Raw genomic sequence first — 19834 nt, 5'->3', positions numbered from 1 at the left:
ATATATATATTTTTTTTCCTTTCAGGTAGTTTATGAGTAAGAAAACTTTATGACTCTGAGTTTCATCAAATACTGGAACAGGTTTCCTGGAGATGAAATGGAGTCCCAAAACCCCATGCTTTGGCTACTTGAGTAGGGCCCCAGAAGCAGAGGGTAGGGTTAGATTGGATATGGGGAAGAAATTTGTCACTGTGAGAGTGGTGAGACACTGGCACAGGTTGCCCATAGAAGCTGCGGACGCCACATCCCTGGAAGTGTCAAAGGCCAGGTCGGCTGGGGCTCTGAGCAGCCTGGCCCAGGGGAAGGTGTCCCTGCCCGTGGGGAGGTGGGGGGTGGCTGGAATGGGATATCTTTAAGGTCACAGAATCGCAGGGTGGGTCAGGTTGGAAGGGACCACAGTGGGCCATCCGGTCCAACCTCCCTGCTCAAGCAGGGTCATCCTAGAGCACATGGCACAGGACTGCATCCAAACGGTTCCGGACCAGCCCGAGCCCGGGACGCTCCGCGACCGTCCTGGGCGACCAGGCCCTGGGCTCCGCGGCGCGCGGGGAGGGCGGGGCTCCCGCGGCCAATGGGAGAGCGCGGCCCGGGGACGGAAGTGCGTCACGGCCCCGCCCCGCGCCAGGCGGAGCATCCCTTTCCCCTTCCCGTTTCCCGCCGCCGCGCGCGCCGGAACCGCCGCGCTTTTCCTTCCGCACCGCCCCCGGCTCCGGAAACCCGCGTGTGCTTCCCGTGCTTTCCCCTCGGGCGACGGGGCCGGCGGGTCGCCGTCTTCTCCCCCGCCCCTTCTCGCCGGCGGCGGCGGCGGTGGAAGTGCTGGAGGGTCCCGCGAGGTGAGTGAGCAGCTGCTGCGCCCGGGAAGGTGGGAAGGAGGGAGAGAAGGAGGGAGAGAAGGAGGGTGGCAGCGTCCTGGCTCCTGACGGGAAGGGGCTGCTGAGGGGCCCCTGCGCCCCTCGGAGCTCGTAGAAGCCGGGCGGTGTGGAGGACGGGCAGGCACACACAGGCCCGGGAAAAGTAAATACCGCTATCTTTTCATACTTCCCAATCCAGCATGTCCTTTTCCCCAGTTATAAAAGACGTTTGTGGGATCTGTTTGTAGGTGAGCATGCGTAATGATTCTGGGCATGAAGCTACTGAGAGTGTAGATGGAGTTTAACAGTGATGTTAAACCTTTTTGAATGTTACTGGACCAGATACGAAGGAAGACAAGGTTACATTGGGCAGGAGGTGGCATCAGGAGCTATACAATAAGATGACAAGTTGTATTTCTATAGAAATCTTCAAAGAGAGCAAGCCTTTCTAGGCTGTGGAGCAGGCTTCAGATAAAACAGACAGACTCTAATTTTTGTCAACTAATGCCCTTCAATTAGGGAGAGAAATTATCTTCTACATGTTTGAGGGAGTGGCTCCTTCCCTGCATCCCACCCACGAATTGTGCCACATTCCATCTTGGTTAATGTCTTCTTGCTTAACACTGATGTGGAGTTTGTAAACACAGCAAATCCTGTTGTCATCAGTTTGTAGGTGGCTGTGTTGGTTCTATCTTAGTAGGTACATGCCAGCAAAGTGTGCTGTGAGGAAAATGATGTAATGCAGAGAATGCTTAAGGTTTTTGCCTGAAACGTGTTACATCTTAAACCCCTGGGCTAAAAGTCATTCATATTTTTGTTTGTTTAGTGATGAACTTTTGCAATATGCAAAAGAACTTGGGTTTTGATAATGTTCCTACTAATTATTTTCTCAACAGTTTTCATATGCATGGATATCACTTGAATATTCTTACCAGAGCTTAGATTGTGCATGAGCTTACCCCAACCATGAGTGGCTCCAAACCTGATATTCTGTGGGCCCCGCACCATGTTGACAGATTCGTTGTGTGTGACTCGGAGCTGAGCCTTTATCACATCGACTCTGCTATGAGTTCAGAACTCAAGGCAGGGTCCTTGCGGCTGTCAGAAGAAACTACGGCTACGCTGCTGTCCATAAACTCGGATACACCCTACATGAAATGTGTGGCCTGGTATCCCAAGTACGATCCCGAATGTCTCCTTGCTGTTGGACAGGCCAATGGCCGAGTGGTACTTACCAGCCTTGGTCAAGATCACAACTCAAAATCTAAAGATTTGATAGGCAAAGAGTTTGTTCCCAAACATGCACGGCAGTGTAATACCCTGGCGTGGAATCCACTGGATAGCAATTGGCTGGCTGCTGGCTTAGATAAACATCGGGCTGACTTTTCAGTGCTGATCTGGGATATCAGTAGCAAATATGCCCCAGAGACTGCAGTTGCTACAGAGAAAGTAAGACTTTCGGCAGGCGATGCGGAATCAGGACTGGTAGTAACAAAGCCACTGTATGAATTAGGACAGAATGATGCTTGTCTCTCTCTCTGTTGGCTTCCACGGGATCAGAAGCTGCTGTTAGCTGGAATGCATCGAAATCTGGCTATCTTCGATCTAAGGAACACAAGCCAAAAAATATTTGTAAACACTAAGGCTGTCCAGGGAGTGACTGTTGATCCGTATTTCCATGATCGTGTAGCTTCCTTCTATGAAGGTCAGGTTGCCATATGGGATCTAAGAAAGTTTGAAAAGCCTGTTTTGACCTTGACAGAGCAACCAAAACCCTTAACAAAAGTTGCATGGTGTCCAACAAGAACTGGACTGTTAGCTACTTTGACAAGGGATAGTAATATCATTAGGCTGTATGACATGCAGCATACTCCCACCCCTATTGGAGATGAAACTGAGCCAACGATAATTGAAAGAAGTGTCCAACCTTGTGAAAATTACATTGCTTCCTTTGCCTGGCATCCCACAAGTCAAAATCGAATGGTAGTAGTGACCCCCAACAGGACTATGTCTGACTTCACAGTTTTTGAAAGAATTTCTCTTGCGTGGAGTCCAGTGACATCCTTAATGTGGGCTTGTGGACGACATTTGTATGAGTGTACAGAAGAAGGAAAGGCTAGTTCCTTGGAAAAAGACATAGCAACCAAAATGCGGCTCAGAGCTCTGTCAAGGTATGGTCTTGATACCGAACAAGTTTGGAGAAATCACCTCCTAGCTGGAAATGAAGATCCTCAGCTGAAATCGCTTTGGTACACTCTGCATTATATCCTTTATTTTACTGTAGTTTCTGTCCTAAAGAAGTAATATACCTTTGTATGTAAACCACTTATATGAAATGCATTAAAATCTTTAAATATAATGTAACATCCTGTAAATGCTTTGCATGTTAACGGGATGTGACCTTAAATTTTTAAAAACAGTTTTTCAAACGCTTGGGAAAAATTAAGCTTCCTATACATGAAAATACTTATGAAGCAGTATACTGAAGATATGGATCAAAAACTTACAGGAAACAAAGGTCCCTTAGTTTATGCTGGCATTAAATCAATTGTGAAGTCATCTTTGGGTAAGAATGTTCTAATTTTGCTAAGTTCTGTTGTAGTATGTTTGCAGAATGATGCACTCATTGGTCTATCTTTAATAATTGTCCAAAAAGGCTATTTAAAAATATTGAAACAAAGTATTTCTGTTTGTGTATTAATAATGTCAGTTAACAGTTTATATTACAGTAATTTCCAGAATTTTCAGTGTTCAGTAATCATAAAAGCATAATATCCTCAGAGATAAATCTTTTAACTATTTGAAACATAGTGAGTTTTGACTATGGCACTGAGAATTCTTGCTCCCCACAAGACTATTTTATTTTCCAAAGCTCTACATCTGGATATAATTCTAGGAATGTGACTTTACTGTAGTTACTGCTAACGTATTAAGTACATTTGCACAACTGTGTTTAGATAAGTTGTCCTGTTCTGAAGTGGTAATTGCCCCTGGTGTATCACATTCAGCCTCTCATGCTCACTGAAGTTTTTGTTAGTATAATCTATTATTTGAATCTTCTCTATTCATTATATGTCTTTTTAATATATATGCTCCTTGGAGCAAAAAATAAGTCTTCAGTGGTGGGAAAGCTTCTAGCACATTGATACTGGCTAAGAAGAAAACTGGTAGAGCAGGTGCTTGACTGTGTATTATGTATTTTCATTTTGAACATACCGAAAAGCCCTGTCAACTGTAACAAGAGGTAGAGGAATCAAAAAAAAAACTTAGTGGGGAATGTGTGTCAAGTTTAGGTGCATTTTTTTTTTTTTAGCAGATCAAAATAATTTTGTGTATGCTGCTCCTTACTGTGGAGTTGTAAGCACTGTTAATTTAAAGTACTGAAAAATAACACTTAGCTTTTGCACTCTGCATTATGATTGAAATGAAAACCTCATTGTGATGTAAATTGTGATTTAAGCATAATTGAACTTATTTCTCATTTCTAGGAACAACAGAGAACCTCAGGCACAGCAGGAGTGGATCTGATAGACAGGCAGATATTATTCAATATCTGAGTGAGGAGAGATACTTGGCTTTGCAGCTCTGTGGGTGGATAAAGAAGGGAACAGACTTAGATGTGGAACCTTTTCTAAATTCATTGGAGCAGGAAGGAGACTGGGAACGAGCTGCTGCTGTAGCACTTTTCAACTTGGACATACGGCGAGCAATACAAATTCTGCATAAAGGGGCTATCTCAGGAAAAGGTGCGTATTGTGTTTAGTGTCTTCTACTCTGGCACTATATCAGATTAGTAGATTTGTTTTCTATTAACAGAATTATGGAAGATAGTATGGAAGAGATGCCTGTTGTCTTATAAAGTTGTTACTTGAAGCAGTTGTATTGGAGCTTGAAAATCTGACAATCCTGGTATTTCGCTCCTCAGACTACCATATGTCATACTGTCTAATTAAAATAGATCAGATGTTTCAGAATTTCTTACTGATACAAACCCCAGAGAGACATACATTCGGAACTAGTGGGATTCTTTTACTTTAATGGATTTGCTTCTTGGCTGGATGTCATGTAAATCTGCTTCTGTTGGGCTGTATTGCCAGTGCAGCGGCTGTGGAATAATTAAAACATAATGTTTGGGATCTGCAGAAAACATTTGTTTTGGGGTAATATCTGTTAAGAGTTGTGGTGTATGATGGAAAAGTTAAGATACTGGATCCGGGAGATGGAAGTGGCTTTGTTCTGTTTTCTTGCCAGTATTCCTCCTACAGCGCTGCTTTGCATCTGTGTTCTCTATTAAAGTAAAAAGGCTGTTGTGCCAGTAAAGTGGGTAGGTAAGACAAGACAAGCTCTAAAGATTCCTTTATTTTTAGTATTTCCCCTTTTAGTGGGGGTACGAGTGTCTGTCTCTTGCTTTTCATGCAGGGGTTCGGATTGAAGACATGCTATCTTCAAATTCAAGAATAAAATTGAACTTTCTGACAGAATGAATATTTAGATGAAATAGTTTCATGTTTTAGGAAACTTCTTAACTTGAAACTGCTATATAACATTGTCATCCTCCAGCTAGAGCTGTTAAGCGGTGGCTGGATATAGAATCCCGTTTTTCACTTTTTCTGGATATGAATTACGATAATGACAATCTTTTTTGATAGCTATTTCAAGATACCAGAACCAGTGTGATGTTGTTTGAAGTGTAATGAGGCTGTTGTGGCTTGTGACTTTTAGAGATGTTAACTTACCTGAACAGAGGCATTTAATGCAGAAACAAGTGCATACATGCTAGTGTATGCACATTTATTTTAGCTAGTGTTAATTCTACTGCATTTTGTCTTGCATCCTGACAAAACATTGCATTTTAAATGGATGCTTTCAATTACAGTTTTAACTGGATTTTTTAAAGTCGTTAACTTGAATAATGCTGTTTCACTGATTGCTTTTCATAAATCAGGTGATCTGAACCTTAACGTAGTAGCAATGGCTCTGTCAGGCTACACAGATGAGAAGAACTCACTTTGGAGAGAAATGTGCAGTACTCTGAGACTGCAGTTGAACAATCCCTACTTGTGTGCAATGTTTGCTTTCCTGACAAGTGAATCTGGTTCATATGACGGTGTTTTGGTGAGTAAATTTCTGTTAGGTTAAAATTCCTCTGTGTAATAGGAGCTTATGGAAACATGTAGGGGAAGTGCTATATACTCCATGAATTAATCAGATTAGAATATATTCTTTTATCCTGATGCTGGCAAATAGCATTTGTTTCTTCTAAACAGACATCTCATATTAGCGAATGTTGCATTAGTGAACAAATCATGCATAAACAGCCAAAATATCCATTATAGTTCACACATTTTGTAGAGGGATTTTATCTTTGGCATGGAGTTATTATATCACTAGAAATACATTATCAAAATAATTTAAACAGTGGGTAAAAAGGGGAGAGAGGTTAATAATGGAATAGCAAAAAGCTGAATAAATGCAGGGGAGTTTGCAGAACTATTCACCAAGCTATATTTGCACTGAATTGTATTTTATTTTTCCTTGTTTACTTGTTAAAATAATTTCACTGTGTAGGAATGGTAAGCAGAGCAGTTTCACATCTGAAATTGATACAGAATTGCCATGTGAAGAGCAAACTAAATCTTTAATCATGAGATACCTTGAATCTTTGGAGGAGTAACATACTTGTTTCTTGGTTAGCGAACAACAGAAATACTTGAATCAGTAGGAATTATTTAGCCCAAGGGAGGACTCCTGTAATGCAACAGGGTAATTGGCCCAAAGCTGTTGAAAACAAAGTTGCCATAATATGATGCTTTTACAGTAATAAAATAAATAAAAGACTAGAATCCCAGAGGAGAGAAACCTCAGTCTTTTTTTCTCTCTTTGAAAATGAGTATTCTTGTTCTCTGGTAGTAATTTTCTAGGTTTTTATTGATGAATTGGAAACGCACTGATCATAAGGTGTTATTTGTTTGTTTTTATTTTAATTTTTCCTTCACTAAGACTTGTTGAAGTTTGCATGAAAGAGATTTTTGTCAAGCACATCTTGTTTTGGCAATGTCAATCACAGTTTCTATTCTGAGGCTATCAAGAGGGAAAAGTGTGGGCATAGCTAAGTACCAGAATTAATCTAGTCCAGTACTTTTTTTCTTCAGTATCTCATCTAGTAAAAGGCTTAAAAAGCAGAAAGTAAATATCACTACACCTCGAGTGTCAATATACTTCTGAGAAATTCATGTTCTGGGTGTTTGGAGTTAGTTTTTGTTTGCATGGGGTGTTTTGTTTACTTTGTTAACTTTTATTTGCAATTTTAGGAAGGAATTGAGTGGTTAGGCTAGTTATTTTGCAAATATGATAAATGTGACTACTCACCCTTAAGGGGAAGGAAGCACCTAAGATTCATAAATGCCCATTGGTCGAAAGGAACAACAAAAGTCAGAGGGTTCACAGTCAGAAAGTTTTATTAGTAAATTACACAGTTGGCGTGGAAATTGATATGTTAGTCCCTGATCGACTATATAAGCACACAGCAGTGGGTTTTGGATAAAGGAGTAGGGTGAAAAGGAAGAGAGGAATTAGTGTGAGATTTTGTAAATATGAAAATAGTTTGTTTTTCTTTCACCTGTGACTTGGTGAGACTTGGCTATTTGTGCTAGAAGCACTAAGCCCAGCTCTACATGACTTGCAAAGTTTCTTTTTGTAGGGTTTCATAAACGATGGAGGCCTTCCTGCCATTTGTATAGACTGTTCCAGTAGCCCCAGTCTTCCTCTGATACCTCTGAGTATAAACCATTACGGTGCTATACTTAGTGTCAGCTTTCTTCAGATGCCATGTTTTCTTTTTACACAATTGGTTTCATTGTATTAGTTACACAGTAGTGGAAATGCTCTGATTTTTTACAATATATTGAAAAAGTGGAAACTTGGATGTGATGTTAATGTTCCCATTTTTCTCTCTGAAGTATGAAAATAATGTGGCTGTACGAGACAGAGTGGCATTTGCTTGCAAGTTTCTCAATGATGCTCAGGTGAGTTTGTGGTTGCACTTCTAAGCAAACTTTTAAACTGGTCTTTTTTCAGAGAAGAAACTCTGGGTTAGAGGGGCGAACACTGGAAGTAGAGTCATGTGTGATTTGGTTTTTGTCATCACAGTAGTATATAAGGTATGGTGTAAGCTGGTTTTTGGTTTGTACCTTCAACTTGGTTTTTGGTTTGGTTTTTGCTAGGTTGGTTTGGGGGATATTTTTTGTTTGGTTTTGTTGTTTTGGGTTTTTTCTATTAGTATTCATTACATGGTAGTTTAAGTGCTATTGCATTACCTGTAGACCTGTTTTACTGGAGAGTGTTTGTACTTATTCAGTGGTTATTTCCAGATGCTTATGTTCTCTCAAGTTAAAGTTTGGTTTTACAGCAGGAACATTTTATTTTAAATTCACCAAAGTATTTAAAGATTACATAACTTCCCTCTTTGCACTTCCTATCAGGAAGCTTAAAGTTCGTTATAAATACTTGATTTCATGCAATGCAGTACAGTATAATAATTTAACCTTTTCTGTGTAACATCCAGCAAGCAGCATATTCTGTTAGCAGAAGACACTCTTTTTATATATATTTATATATTTACTTATGTATTTTTTTTATAGCTGAACAGGTTTATTGAAAAGCTGACGAATGAAATGAAGGAGGCTGGGAATCTGGAGGGAATACTGTTAACAGGGCTGACAAAAGATGGGGTTGACTTGATGGAAAGTTATGTTGACAGAACTGGAGATGTCCAGACAGCAAGCTATTGCATGCTACAGGTTAGTGTTTCACTTGAAATAAAGCTTTACAGAGGAGAAAAAAAACATAGTTTCTTTATCAGTGTAGTACCTAATCTTGTGAACTAAAAAGTATTTTCTGTGTTAAATTGGGACAATATATATTGTGCCTGTTATGTGGAGTCATCTGAAACACTTAAGTGTTAATGACAAGCACGTGTCTTTACACCCTCTGGTTGAGATGGTAGAGAAAAGAGACAAAAGGAAATCATTGTCCTTTTCACTAGTTAAACTGGGAATACTCATTTCTCTCCTTATTGCTGGTGTGTTTCCTGACAGGTTCATTAATTTTTTTCCTTCCAGGATTTTGATGGAGAACAAAGGTGAGGTTTTTTGTTTGTCTGTAAGCATTAGATTTGGGTTTTTTAATGATGGACTTACCTTGACCCTTACACAGTAGCAGCTATTGCCAGCACAGTATTTAAATGCATATGTAATCTTAACAGTGATATGGATTGTGATATATGACAGAACTTTCAAATCCTTCATCTCACTGATATGAGTTCTTAGGAGGATGTGGCAGCACAAGTATTTTCAACCAGAGAGGCAGACCGAAGAAAACCTTTATCAAACTCACAGAAAATTCATGTTCTTTAAGACAAATTACACTGTATTGTTTCACATATCTTGTGCATTTTGTAAAGCCTTTTGAAAAAGTGAATAATAGGTATTGTGTGTCTGACATTTTTTCCTGCCTGCTTTAGGGTTCTCCATCAGATGTACTTAAGGATGAAAGAGTTCAGTACTGGATTGAGAACTACAGGAATCTCTTAGATGCTTGGAGATTTTGGCATAAACGTGCAGAATTTGATATCCACAGGAGTAAGCTGGATCCCAGTTCAAAGCCTTTAGCCCAGGTAAATGTAATTCTTGTATGAAGTATGACCAGTCCAGAAAGAAACATGGCATGACACTCCCGTAAAAAAAAAGTTGCTGGCTGCACCTTGGCTTTCAGGACAGTTTGTGTGCAAAAGAAGGATTTCAGCTAAGGCTGCCCTAAAACAAGAACCTGTCACTTTGTCTTTTAAGTAACAGGTCTTTCAGAACCTATGACTTATCAACACCTTTTTTTCTGGGGAAACTGGAAACTCTTCGTTTTTTTTCCTTACATGTTGAAAAACAAAATCAGAGGCGTATCATCAAGCTGAATTCAGTGTCAGTGAAAATGATGCTGAGACCAGGGAACTAGCTCAAATTGCTCTGTTTTAATTGAAACAAACCTCAAAGCTATTTTGAAGCCCTTGAACCTGGAACTAAAAGTCAACAGCAACAACTTTCATTATCAGTTCTGATATAAGCTGACCCAAAAACTAACGTCCTGCCCAAATGCTATCTTCTTAACATCTGGTGGCATTTTTAGCCAAAATGGTTTTACTCACAGCACCTTTTACTCTCTCATGTCTTCTAAGTATGTTCATTACAAGTTCTAGGGCCCGAGGATTTCTGAGGAAGGCTGTTTTTTTAATTCATGTGTCCATCACAGCTGTTTGGGGAGAGCTGCATCTGTGCTGCTCCAAGTGGAAGGGAGTTGAGTTTATTATTTCTTCCTTATGTGGTTAACACAAATAGCCCCTAAAGAGTTTAAAATATGTGCTCCTTGGTATCAAGTCACAACTTGTGGCCTGAGGGGTGCAGATAAATAATATTAGGATAATCCTTAAGATGGGGACTCTAGAGTGAGTCACCCTACTATAAGGAGGGAGACCAGACAATTATATAGTAAGTAAACTTAATTTCTTCCATTACTGCAGATGTAGCTTTTTATTATCTTAAATAATACCTTTTGAAGTTTTAGGAGTTGTGCATGTTTTTATGTGCTTTTGAAGTACATAAGAGCATTGTTAAGGCATGCTCCTCAGAGCTGTGTGCCACATCTATAAGCCAAGATGTTAAGAACTCCTTCACAAGTAGCCTTGGCTTTCCTTGGCTAGAATATCTGGTAAATAAATGTTTACTAGTTTGAATGGGTTCACTCATAGGTGTAGCAAAAGTGGAACCAAACAAAAAAATTAATGGGCTTTTGTTCTCTTTAGGTGTTTGTGAGTTGCAATTTCTGTGGAAAATCAATCTCTTACAGCTGTTCAGCTATTCCTCATCAGGGGCGAGGTTTTAGCCAATATGGAGTCAGTGGTTCTCCAACTAAGTCAAAAGTTACAAGCTGTCCTGGTTGCCGTAAGCCCCTTCCTCGCTGTGCACTTTGCTTGATAAATATGGGAACGCCAGTTTCCAGCTGTCCAGGTATGACACAGTGGGTTTTAGTTACTCAGCTGCAGTAGTAGTTAGAGGCCTCATTAGCAGTTCCTATTGGAAGATCTTCTGTTGCACTTTTTTCTTTCTAGTTTTGCTCATACTGTAAGTATTCATATTCATCATTTTGAAGGGAGAAAGACTAATTAAGAACTTGTTTATATCCCATCTGATTTTGTGATGAAACCTTTGTTTCTGTTCTTTGGAGTCAGACAATATGCACAGTTACTTGGTTCTGACAGTTTTCCCAATGAGATTGTCAGTGAAATTCCATAGTTAGACTGATGTAAAGATTCAAGTATTCTGGAGGTCAGTATTGTGAGCTTTGGAACTGAAAGAAATGGAGAATGTGTTTTCTTGAGATGAATTGTAGGGATGCTACATAAATCTTACAAGGTAAATGAATTAATTTTTAGCTGCAAGAGGAATGTGTACTTTCTGTCACTAAGTATGAAAGACAGTATAGGTCATGCTGTCACAGCTAAGAAATATTACAACTAGAATTCTTTTGGTTCTAAATGTCTTGGGCTCAGCATTATGTAAGATCTAAATGAAACTGATTTTGTCCATATTTTTAAGACAGTCTTGTTAGAGAGCCACAAACAGCTGTGCAATTGTTATCTGTTTATATCTTTTCTCATTCTTTCACTGATCTGTGTTAGGACTTCTATATTGTACTTGTTCTAATTCCTAACTTAGATTTTGTTGATTTTTTTTTCTAAAGCAGAACATTTCATGTGCAGCAGAACAGGCCCATAATTCGCTGGGACATAAATCAATGACTGAAACATAAATCAATGACTGAAACATAAATCACCACTGAAAGACATTTTGTCTGTAATATTTGCTTAATAGGCAAGTTTAGCATGTCCGTATGATGTGAAACAACAGCTCAGTAATATAATTCTTGTTTTGGCATTCCACCAGTTCTTAATAATTTTACTGACTTCCCTTTTAAAATCAGGCTGCTTCTTCCCATAATGTTCCTAATTTCAAATTTATTTTAATAGTGTTGCTGGGGCTGAAATATAAATGAAGTCTAATGATTTACAGCTGTATTTGTGGGGGTGGGTTTGCTTCCGCACAGGAGGATCCAAGTCAGATGAAAAAGTGGATCTTAGCAAAGACAAGAAGTTAGCCCAGTTCAGCAACTGGTTTACTTGGTGTCACAACTGTAGGCATGGTGGACATGCTGGGCATATGCTGAGCTGGTTCAGGTAAGTTGATGTTAAAATCTTAGTTATTTCACATGTGTGTGCTGCACTGAGTAGGACATGCCTCCTTTGCTGTATCTATCATTATAATGTTTAAATAATAAAACTGAACTATGATGCTGAGTTTTTCTGAGATACTACACCCCTGCACATAGTTAAATGTGTAGATTGCCAAATTATTTTACCTGTTTTTTCTTTTTTTCCTGTTATTGCTACTTAGAGACCATACTGAGTGCCCGGTTTCTGCCTGCTCTTGTAAGTGTATGCAGCTGGATACAACAGGGAATCTCATTCCAGCAGAGACTGTCCAGGCATAAATATTGTTTGAAAATATGTGGCTCTCCAATGGATGTCCATCATAGTCCAAGCATATATTTTAGACAAAGGTAATTTGTGACTTACTGACTGGAAAAAAAAAAATAAAACGCTATCAAATTAGTAAAATTGTGTGTGTATGAGTGTGCTTGGTAGAAACAGGTATTCCTGAAGTGAGCCTCTGTAGTGTGTGGTCCTTATTCAGAGGACTGAAGAAAAGCACTCCTGGATTTGTGGACTCTTTGGATTTACTGAAATCCAAAGACCATTTTCAGTAAAGTTTTCAGGATAATGCTGATCGGCCCCAAAGCTGTGTTTATATGCTGTGAAAGTGGACCCTCAAAATAAACACTTGGAAAGTGTCCTTCAGAAGATGGCAGAGTGATGCTGTGGATTCCTCTGTTCATTGTTTGATCACACTTTCTTGTATGCAAATGATGGTTTCCTCATAACTTCGTTTAAAATGCTACTGTTAACTGTATTCTAAAGGTTTTTATTTTAAAGAAAAATCCATTTCTTCCTGTCCCCAAGTTTTATTCATAGTAAAGCAATGTCTTTGCATTCAAGCTCTTATTTAATTTGCCTACATACCTAGCTGATGTGAATTATAAAGCTAAAGAATTTGGGGGTTTGCTCTCCTAGTGAAGTCTGTAGAGAGGAGTTCCCTGAGTGAGAAGTCATGTGTCTGTTTCAGTGCAGAGTGCAGATAAACTATAGGAGGTTTTTAGTTGAGTGATTAATTTAGTACTGTGGAGACCTGAAATCTCAAGGACTGGAGACTTGTAAATATTTATTTTAAACTACATGCTGAGTTTTGACTACAAAAATATTTGAAGACTCTGGGATAATCAGGATTTCACCATACTTCTGAAATATACTGGGAAGTGTGGAATCAACCTATATAAATCCTGCTTCTTGTCACCAGCAGACACTAGTCTGCTCCCAAAAGGCTGCACAATTTTAAGTAATTTATCAGACTAGTTCTAGATGAGTAACCAGCTAGAATTAAGATTATTTATTAAATTGAGAGAGCATCAATGGTATTTTGTGCTAGGAGCTAATTGGTATTGTTGTCCTTGATTTTGTAGGCAACAAAACTCACACAAATTAGGGAAAAAACCCAAACCTGTTTTAAGGTATATGATAATAACATCAGTTTACTTGGTGTGTGTTTATTTATAGTATATGAGTTACTTAACACTTGTGTGCTATAAAATACTAAATGGAATGCTAGCAATAAACTGGTACTATATTGCCAGGACTGTGAAAATTGGTGTTTTAAGAGAATATATTGTAATATACCACTAGTTTTACATGCTCAATGTAGTTTCAAGAAGATAGAATGTGGAAGTGTTTTTTGTGGATATACGAGATTACATTCAGGACTTTGGGCTACATTTTCTGATTTAGCATTAATGTTGTAATAAATCCGCTGCATTTTTTCTGATCTAAAATTCTTGCCTAATTGAAAACAATCTTTTTTAAGTTAAAAATCTAAGAGGTACTTGATACTTTTAGGCATAGGAGAGCAGTTCCTTTTTCTTCTTGTTAGAATATTTATTTCTTTTTCCAGTATTTTTGCACACTTCATTTTGCTGTTGAAGAGCTCTTCAAAATGTTCTCCATTTATAAATGTAAACTGGGGCTTACTGTATGGTACCCTATTTATATAAATATAGGCAATAAAGCTTTTGTTTTATGGAAATGAAGATTTTTAAGTGTCACGTGTGTTTTTATTCTTCTGCAGTAACATTTAGTAAATTTTCCTGATAATTTCCATTCCAGTCGAATGCATCTACCACCATACAATGTCTCGCTTTCTTATGGAAAGAAAATTCATCTATAACATCTTCAACTTGACTATACCTGTTTGTGTCAAATTCTGTCATTGCATTAGATTAAATTAAATGCTCACTTCGATACTCATCATGTCTTTGAAATGTTTTGGATTATGGAGGTTGCATATTCTGGTACAGCATTGCTATCAGTTTTGGCTGTTAAACAGCAATCAGGCTTTTAGGCCAGTAATTACACTATTTGCAAAATTTACAGAGCAAGAGCTGTATGTTTTTTAATGATCCGATTTTTTTTCCTTGTTTTGCTTTTAAATTAATAAAGTTGTGCTTTTGGGGGTGATTTGTTGTCTTTAACAAAAACTATAGCTACACTCATTTTATTAGCTGCAGTTTTATATTTACTGTTCCCTGGTATCTGCTGAAAGTGGCCTTGCATGCTAGCATGTTTTGTCCCTGTGGTTCAGGCCGATTACATTTCATTGTTTCCATTTCCTTAGATGCTCCAGCCTGCCCTCCCTTCCTTGATTGAGTAAAAACACTTTATCAACATATGCACAGGCTGATTACACATGAGCACCACACGAGTTGTGCCCGTGTCTCGAGCAGGGACAGCAGAGCAGGTGAGCAGGGTCAGCCAAGAGCCCTGAAAAAAGGTGCCAGATCTCAGAAGTCACTCAGGAACATGGTGGGAGCAGTCCTGTCCCAAATGACACGATCTTCTCAGTCAGCTCTGATTACAGAATTCATTTCATACCCCTCTCTCCTCTCCCAGATTCCTGCCTTTTAGCAGCTTCATGTCCTCCCAAAGAAGCCACCAGCTATTCACACCTTCCGTTACTGGTCCTGCTGCTGGCCCTGGCTTTGGTGACATCCCTCGCTGATGTTTATGATACAGTTGCCCTGGTGACTCCCTTTTGCTCAGCGACCCCTGCTGCCACTACTTCCCATTTTATTATCTATGACTGTGGCAGTTTCTCTCACCTTCCTTGTGTGTGTGATGCCTGCGGCCCTGCTAACCATCAGTCCTAGCTGACAGGTAGCAGGCCCCATGGTTATGCCTTTCCCTTGGTATTTGGAATAGCTGGCAGTGGAAAATTATGCTGGTAAATGCATATATGACCTGAGCATTACTCTAATAGCAAGAATATTTTACAATTTCTTGCATTGCTGTCTGGTTAGTACAGCCACATAGCCAGGGTAGGCCATTTATTCCCACAGCCTGAGAGTCTGTAGAGAAGCAGATAAATGAAAAGTAGGGAAAACTTTTAGTTATGTCCTGCTTGCCCAGCCACCCTTCACTGCTGTGGGACTGCATGAACAAGAAGAGTCTTGACTGACAAAGGGAAACTGGCATTTCACACTCAATGTAGCCACGTTCAAACATTTACTCACAAGACCTCATACCCAAGGATGGTCCCTCTAAAATACTAAAGCCATCTAGTGGTAGGCTGCTTTATTTACAGACTGCGTACATGCACAAAATAGCAATTTTCTAAAGCAGAATAGAACAAAATAGTTCTAAATGCTAGGAAAACATGCAGACAGTTATTAAGAATGACATTGCATTCTGCTGAGCACTAAAATAGTGGTGGCGATAGCACTACAGGATAGTGTGGTATAGTGCCACATGGCCCTTGTGTTCTTGTTTGCTATATGAGATTGACTCCTACTTAGAAAGCCTCCTCCTTCCTAGTGACAGTGACTGAGTCGCTGTCTGTCCTCTAGGTAGAGAGGGATTAAAAAATAGATCCCCTGTTAAATTGATCATCTCCCCAATTTGTAGTAATTTTGATTAATAAGTCTTTGAAACAAATTCCTTGACTGAAAAAAGACGTCTATAAATAAGTACAAAGCTAGCAATCCTATTAAGGCACTAAATCTAGCTACTAAACCCGAAACCTGTTTGTATGAAAGTTTAATGAACATGGCTAAGGTTTATTCAAAATACTTTGAAATATTTTAGTAATTCACAGAACGTATATCCAAAGCTTGATTTTACTTTGATTGTGCTACCTTAAGAGACCTTAAAAATTCTGCTATGAGTTGTGTAAGTAACTTGGATAGTAACAAAACTGGGAACTGTACAGAAGTTCCCATTGTTAAAAGTCATCATGACACGCTGGCTGAATACTGGTACTGCTGCTTAGATTCCCACCAAGAAGTAAGGTTGTGATGGGCAGTCAACTGTGCTTGAAATCCCCAAGACTAACTAGACATATTCCAAGTGTTTAACATCAGTGCAAAAGGCAAGTACCTTGTACTCCACTTTGTTATATTTAACAGTTTCAGGTAAAGTAGAACAGGAGTCACCACATATCACTGAAAACAGCACTCTAACAAGCAATACTGACACAAATAGTTAAGTGTGAGATCTTTTTTATTGGCTGAGACCATTTTCAAGATCCAAAATACTGCCCCCTGTTCAATAAATTTGTATCAAAGCAACTGAAATTAAAAATCTTTATAGTAAAACCCCACCAAATTACTTCAGTAAAATATCCTAGAACCTCTCCTAATAACAAAAGGATTCTTACAAAACTTCTGTTTCTGCCACATGTAATCCTGTAAGAGAACACTCCTCATGGATGCAAAAGGGTTAGATATATACAGTGAGCAAGACATCCACAGAAGTATTCTCCTTGCTGAATAAATACATTTGCAAAGAAAATGCTCTTCATTGGCAATACTTAGCACATGTAACAGCATCTTTTCGGTATATTTGTTGAAAATAAATGCAACTGTTACCATGCTGTCAGGTACTGTTGTCACCCCTGAAGCAATAAATATATGCTAAGAAAAATCAAGTGTTCCTCCCAGTACCAAATGGGAAGTATTCAGGGAATTCATGAATAATTTTTAGTGCTTCATTGTAGAGTTCCAGATCTGAAAGAGGGCAAAGAAAATGGTTATGATGCATAAGCTAAATTCCCCAGAAGTCAATGACAACATTAAAGCACTGCTTATTTTAAAGCAGTATAGCTGAGTGATCCCAGTCTCCCTCAAATTCCCATTTTCCCCAAGACAGCAACACTTATTCCCTGTTTTCTGGAGGGTTATTTTTAGGCCTGGTGGCTGCACAATCACACTAAGTTTAGGCCAAGGTGAGAACTGCACTCCAACAGGAGTGGGAGGAAAATCAGAGCATGGCAATGATCAAGACTGGCTTTGGCTTTGAGTAACTCCCTACAGTTTAACCATAAACCACTACATTTGGTACAGAACTTTTCTCATGACACTCCTTTTCTACACCCGGCTCCATATCTGGCAGCTTGAAGAGAGACCTCGTCTGTAAGAAAAGGTAATCAGGCTCTCCCTTCGTATTTACTGAAGAAGAGTTCAGACCTCAAAATGAATTTGTTATAATGTATAGTCTTACTTACCAAATGGACTTTTATCTTCTCTGAACTGGACGTATGACACACACATGATGGTTGCCTGATTTGTTACTCTTCCCACTACTTCAATAATTCCTGAGATCTCCTCATCTAGCTAGAAAACATACCAAAGATGAAATTAGCAACACTAAATTAGCTGCTATCTCTACTTAAGAGCACAGCACTTAAGCTAGGAACTCTCCACAGTGACGGTTTGTTCCTGACAGATTCTGTTTAATGTCAAACAATAGAGTACTACTGGATGGCCCTGTTGCCCTCCCCCCAAAAAAACACAAAAGCCTTGGCCCACTTACAGATTTACAGGTTTTGTAATAGCCAATTCAGTACCAACACAAAAAAAACATATGAAGAGGCATCAGAAGGAAGATAACAGTTTATAAGTATATAAAACTGTATCAATTAAATGCTGAACAGAGAGTAATCTAGGACACAGAGAGCAGAAGAATCCAGATTTGAATGCACTGCATTAAATTCTTAGTCAATTATAGAACTCTGTAAGAACTAAGGAGGTATCACACATGCCAGAGAGCAGTTCCAGTGTTCCAGATTCAGGAGATATATTTGGAAATTATTTCTAAAGTAATCTGTCAGTAAGTGTTCAGAACACAAAGACACTAGCAAGCCTTTGGTTGAACAGGGGAAAAAAAGGCTATTTTCTTGCAACTGGAAGTTAAAGTCAGCAAGCTTCACATTTATAAGACAAAAATGTGCCAGATCAAAATGCATTTTTCATCAACAAGGAGAGAATCCTGTCTTGAAAGTCTAAGAGGACCATATGCAACTATTTCACAGGAAAATGGCAAGATTTCTCAGCATTTAACAACTCATTCAGAGAAAAAGATGTAAATATACACATGCTCTCAGACAAGCTAGAGCATTTGCCATCACAACGAAAATAATCCTTTAATTACAACATTTGCTAGAGAAAAAAAAATACTTAGAGACAGAAGAGTGTGTCAGGGTGTTATTCCTTCAGTGATATGTGAAAACAAAGGAAGCAGTATTTTTGTTCAATAGTTCTGATTATATCTTATACCCATTGCATTAATTGCTTGGTGAGGTTTTTTTGGTTTTTTTTTTTTGCTAAGAAAGAATGCTTCAAGCTAACTCTGAAGTTTACTGGAATGCTATGACAAATGTTCTAAGAGGATGTAGCAATGTCAACTCAAAAAAGTCTTAGGAATACTATATTCTTGGGTCTTTTTGATTATAAAAACAATATGAAAATGGGAGGAAAAAGTGAAATTACAATAAAGCAAACACATGTAGTGGAATATATATTACACTGTAAACAACTAATAGAGTAAGAGAAAATAGCCAGGCAGGGATGTGGTGTCTGACAAGGAATGAGTTCTGTCTCTTAACACTAGTTGAAAATTAATGAAGACCAAGGCAGTTCATGGGTAAGACTGCAAGCTAGCTGAAAGATGCAAGAAGCAGAGGCAATGAAATACGGTGGAAAATGGAAACAGAGTATTTTTTTTCCCGACTAAAAACTCAACACATGGAAGGCATGCAGAGGTTTCAGAAGAGACAAACCCTCCGGTATCCACAAGAGGCGACATTAAGTACTTCGAAAGCATTCCCTAACTTACAGGTTCGCTCAGCTCCACAGTCGTATGTTTCCCTACGCCATCCGAAAGCACGAAAAGCTTTCCAGTAGGATGAATCTACAAAAGAACATTAAAATCTACATAAGACATTAGGCCCGTGCGCTCTCAGGGCAGCTGGAAGCGCCACAGGTTTGGCCGCCTCATCCCGAAGAGCGCAGCGGGACCTTCCCCCGAGGATCCGTCGGCCCCCCGCCCTGCTCCCGGCCCGGCTGGAGCCGCCGGGCTACCCCAAGGAAGGCGCCGGACTCTCCGGACAGAGCCCCAGCCCTGCCCAGGGCGACGGGGCAGCCACATCCCCGCCCCGACACCCCGCCGGGCGCGTCGCGAACCTTCTCGACGCGGCCCACGAAGCAGACGGGCTGCCCGATGTGCTGCGCCAGCTGCCCGGTGGCGATGCGCGGCCGCGGCACCTCGTGGATGTCGCCCATCGCCGGCGCCGCTTCCCGCCTTCCGCGGAGGGAGGGACCGAGGCACCGGGAGCGGGACGGGCGGGGCGGGACTTCCCTTCCCCGAGGCGACCCGGAAGCGGAGGCGGAGGTTGGTGAGCGGCAGCGGCGGCGGCGGGCGGGGGGTGGCCGGGCGGGTG

The 19834-nt window shown here is 39.9% G+C and overlaps 2 protein-coding genes across 2 annotated transcripts; one reads left to right on the top strand and one right to left on the bottom strand.

Annotated features, from left to right (window-relative positions):
• Window positions 1-694: 694 nt before the first annotated feature.
• Window positions 695-14153, top strand: MIOS (meiosis regulator for oocyte development). The gene is made up of 11 exons (XM_027749132.2): window positions 695-833; window positions 1748-3114; window positions 3319-3417; window positions 4340-4597; window positions 5797-5966; window positions 7811-7876; window positions 8492-8650; window positions 9373-9525; window positions 10702-10906; window positions 12003-12132; window positions 12350-14153. The coding sequence occupies exons 2-11, from the start codon at window positions 1818-1820 to the stop codon at window positions 12444-12446; spliced, it is 2634 nt and encodes an 877-aa protein (XP_027604933.1). The 5' UTR covers window positions 695-833; window positions 1748-1817; the 3' UTR covers window positions 12447-14153.
• A 2446-nt stretch (window positions 14154-16599) lies between these two features.
• Window positions 16600-19749, bottom strand: RPA3 (replication protein A3). The gene is made up of 4 exons (XM_027749181.2): window positions 19578-19749; window positions 19231-19305; window positions 17621-17729; window positions 16600-17123 (listed from the first exon to the last, which is right to left on the bottom strand). Exons 1-4 carry the CDS (start codon window positions 19674-19676, stop codon window positions 17041-17043), a joined length of 366 nt encoding a protein of 121 aa, XP_027604982.1. The 5' UTR covers window positions 19677-19749; the 3' UTR covers window positions 16600-17040.
• Window positions 19750-19834: the final 85 nt, after the last annotated feature.

Source organism: Pipra filicauda, unplaced genomic scaffold (genome assembly GCF_003945595.2).
Source record: "Pipra filicauda isolate LSUMZ 115617 unplaced genomic scaffold, ASM394559v2 scaffold66_size7647185_pilon, whole genome shotgun sequence".
Classification (NCBI taxonomy): Eukaryota; Metazoa; Chordata; class Aves; order Passeriformes; family Pipridae; genus Pipra; species Pipra filicauda.
This window is presented reverse-complemented; position numbering and strand designations above follow the sequence as displayed.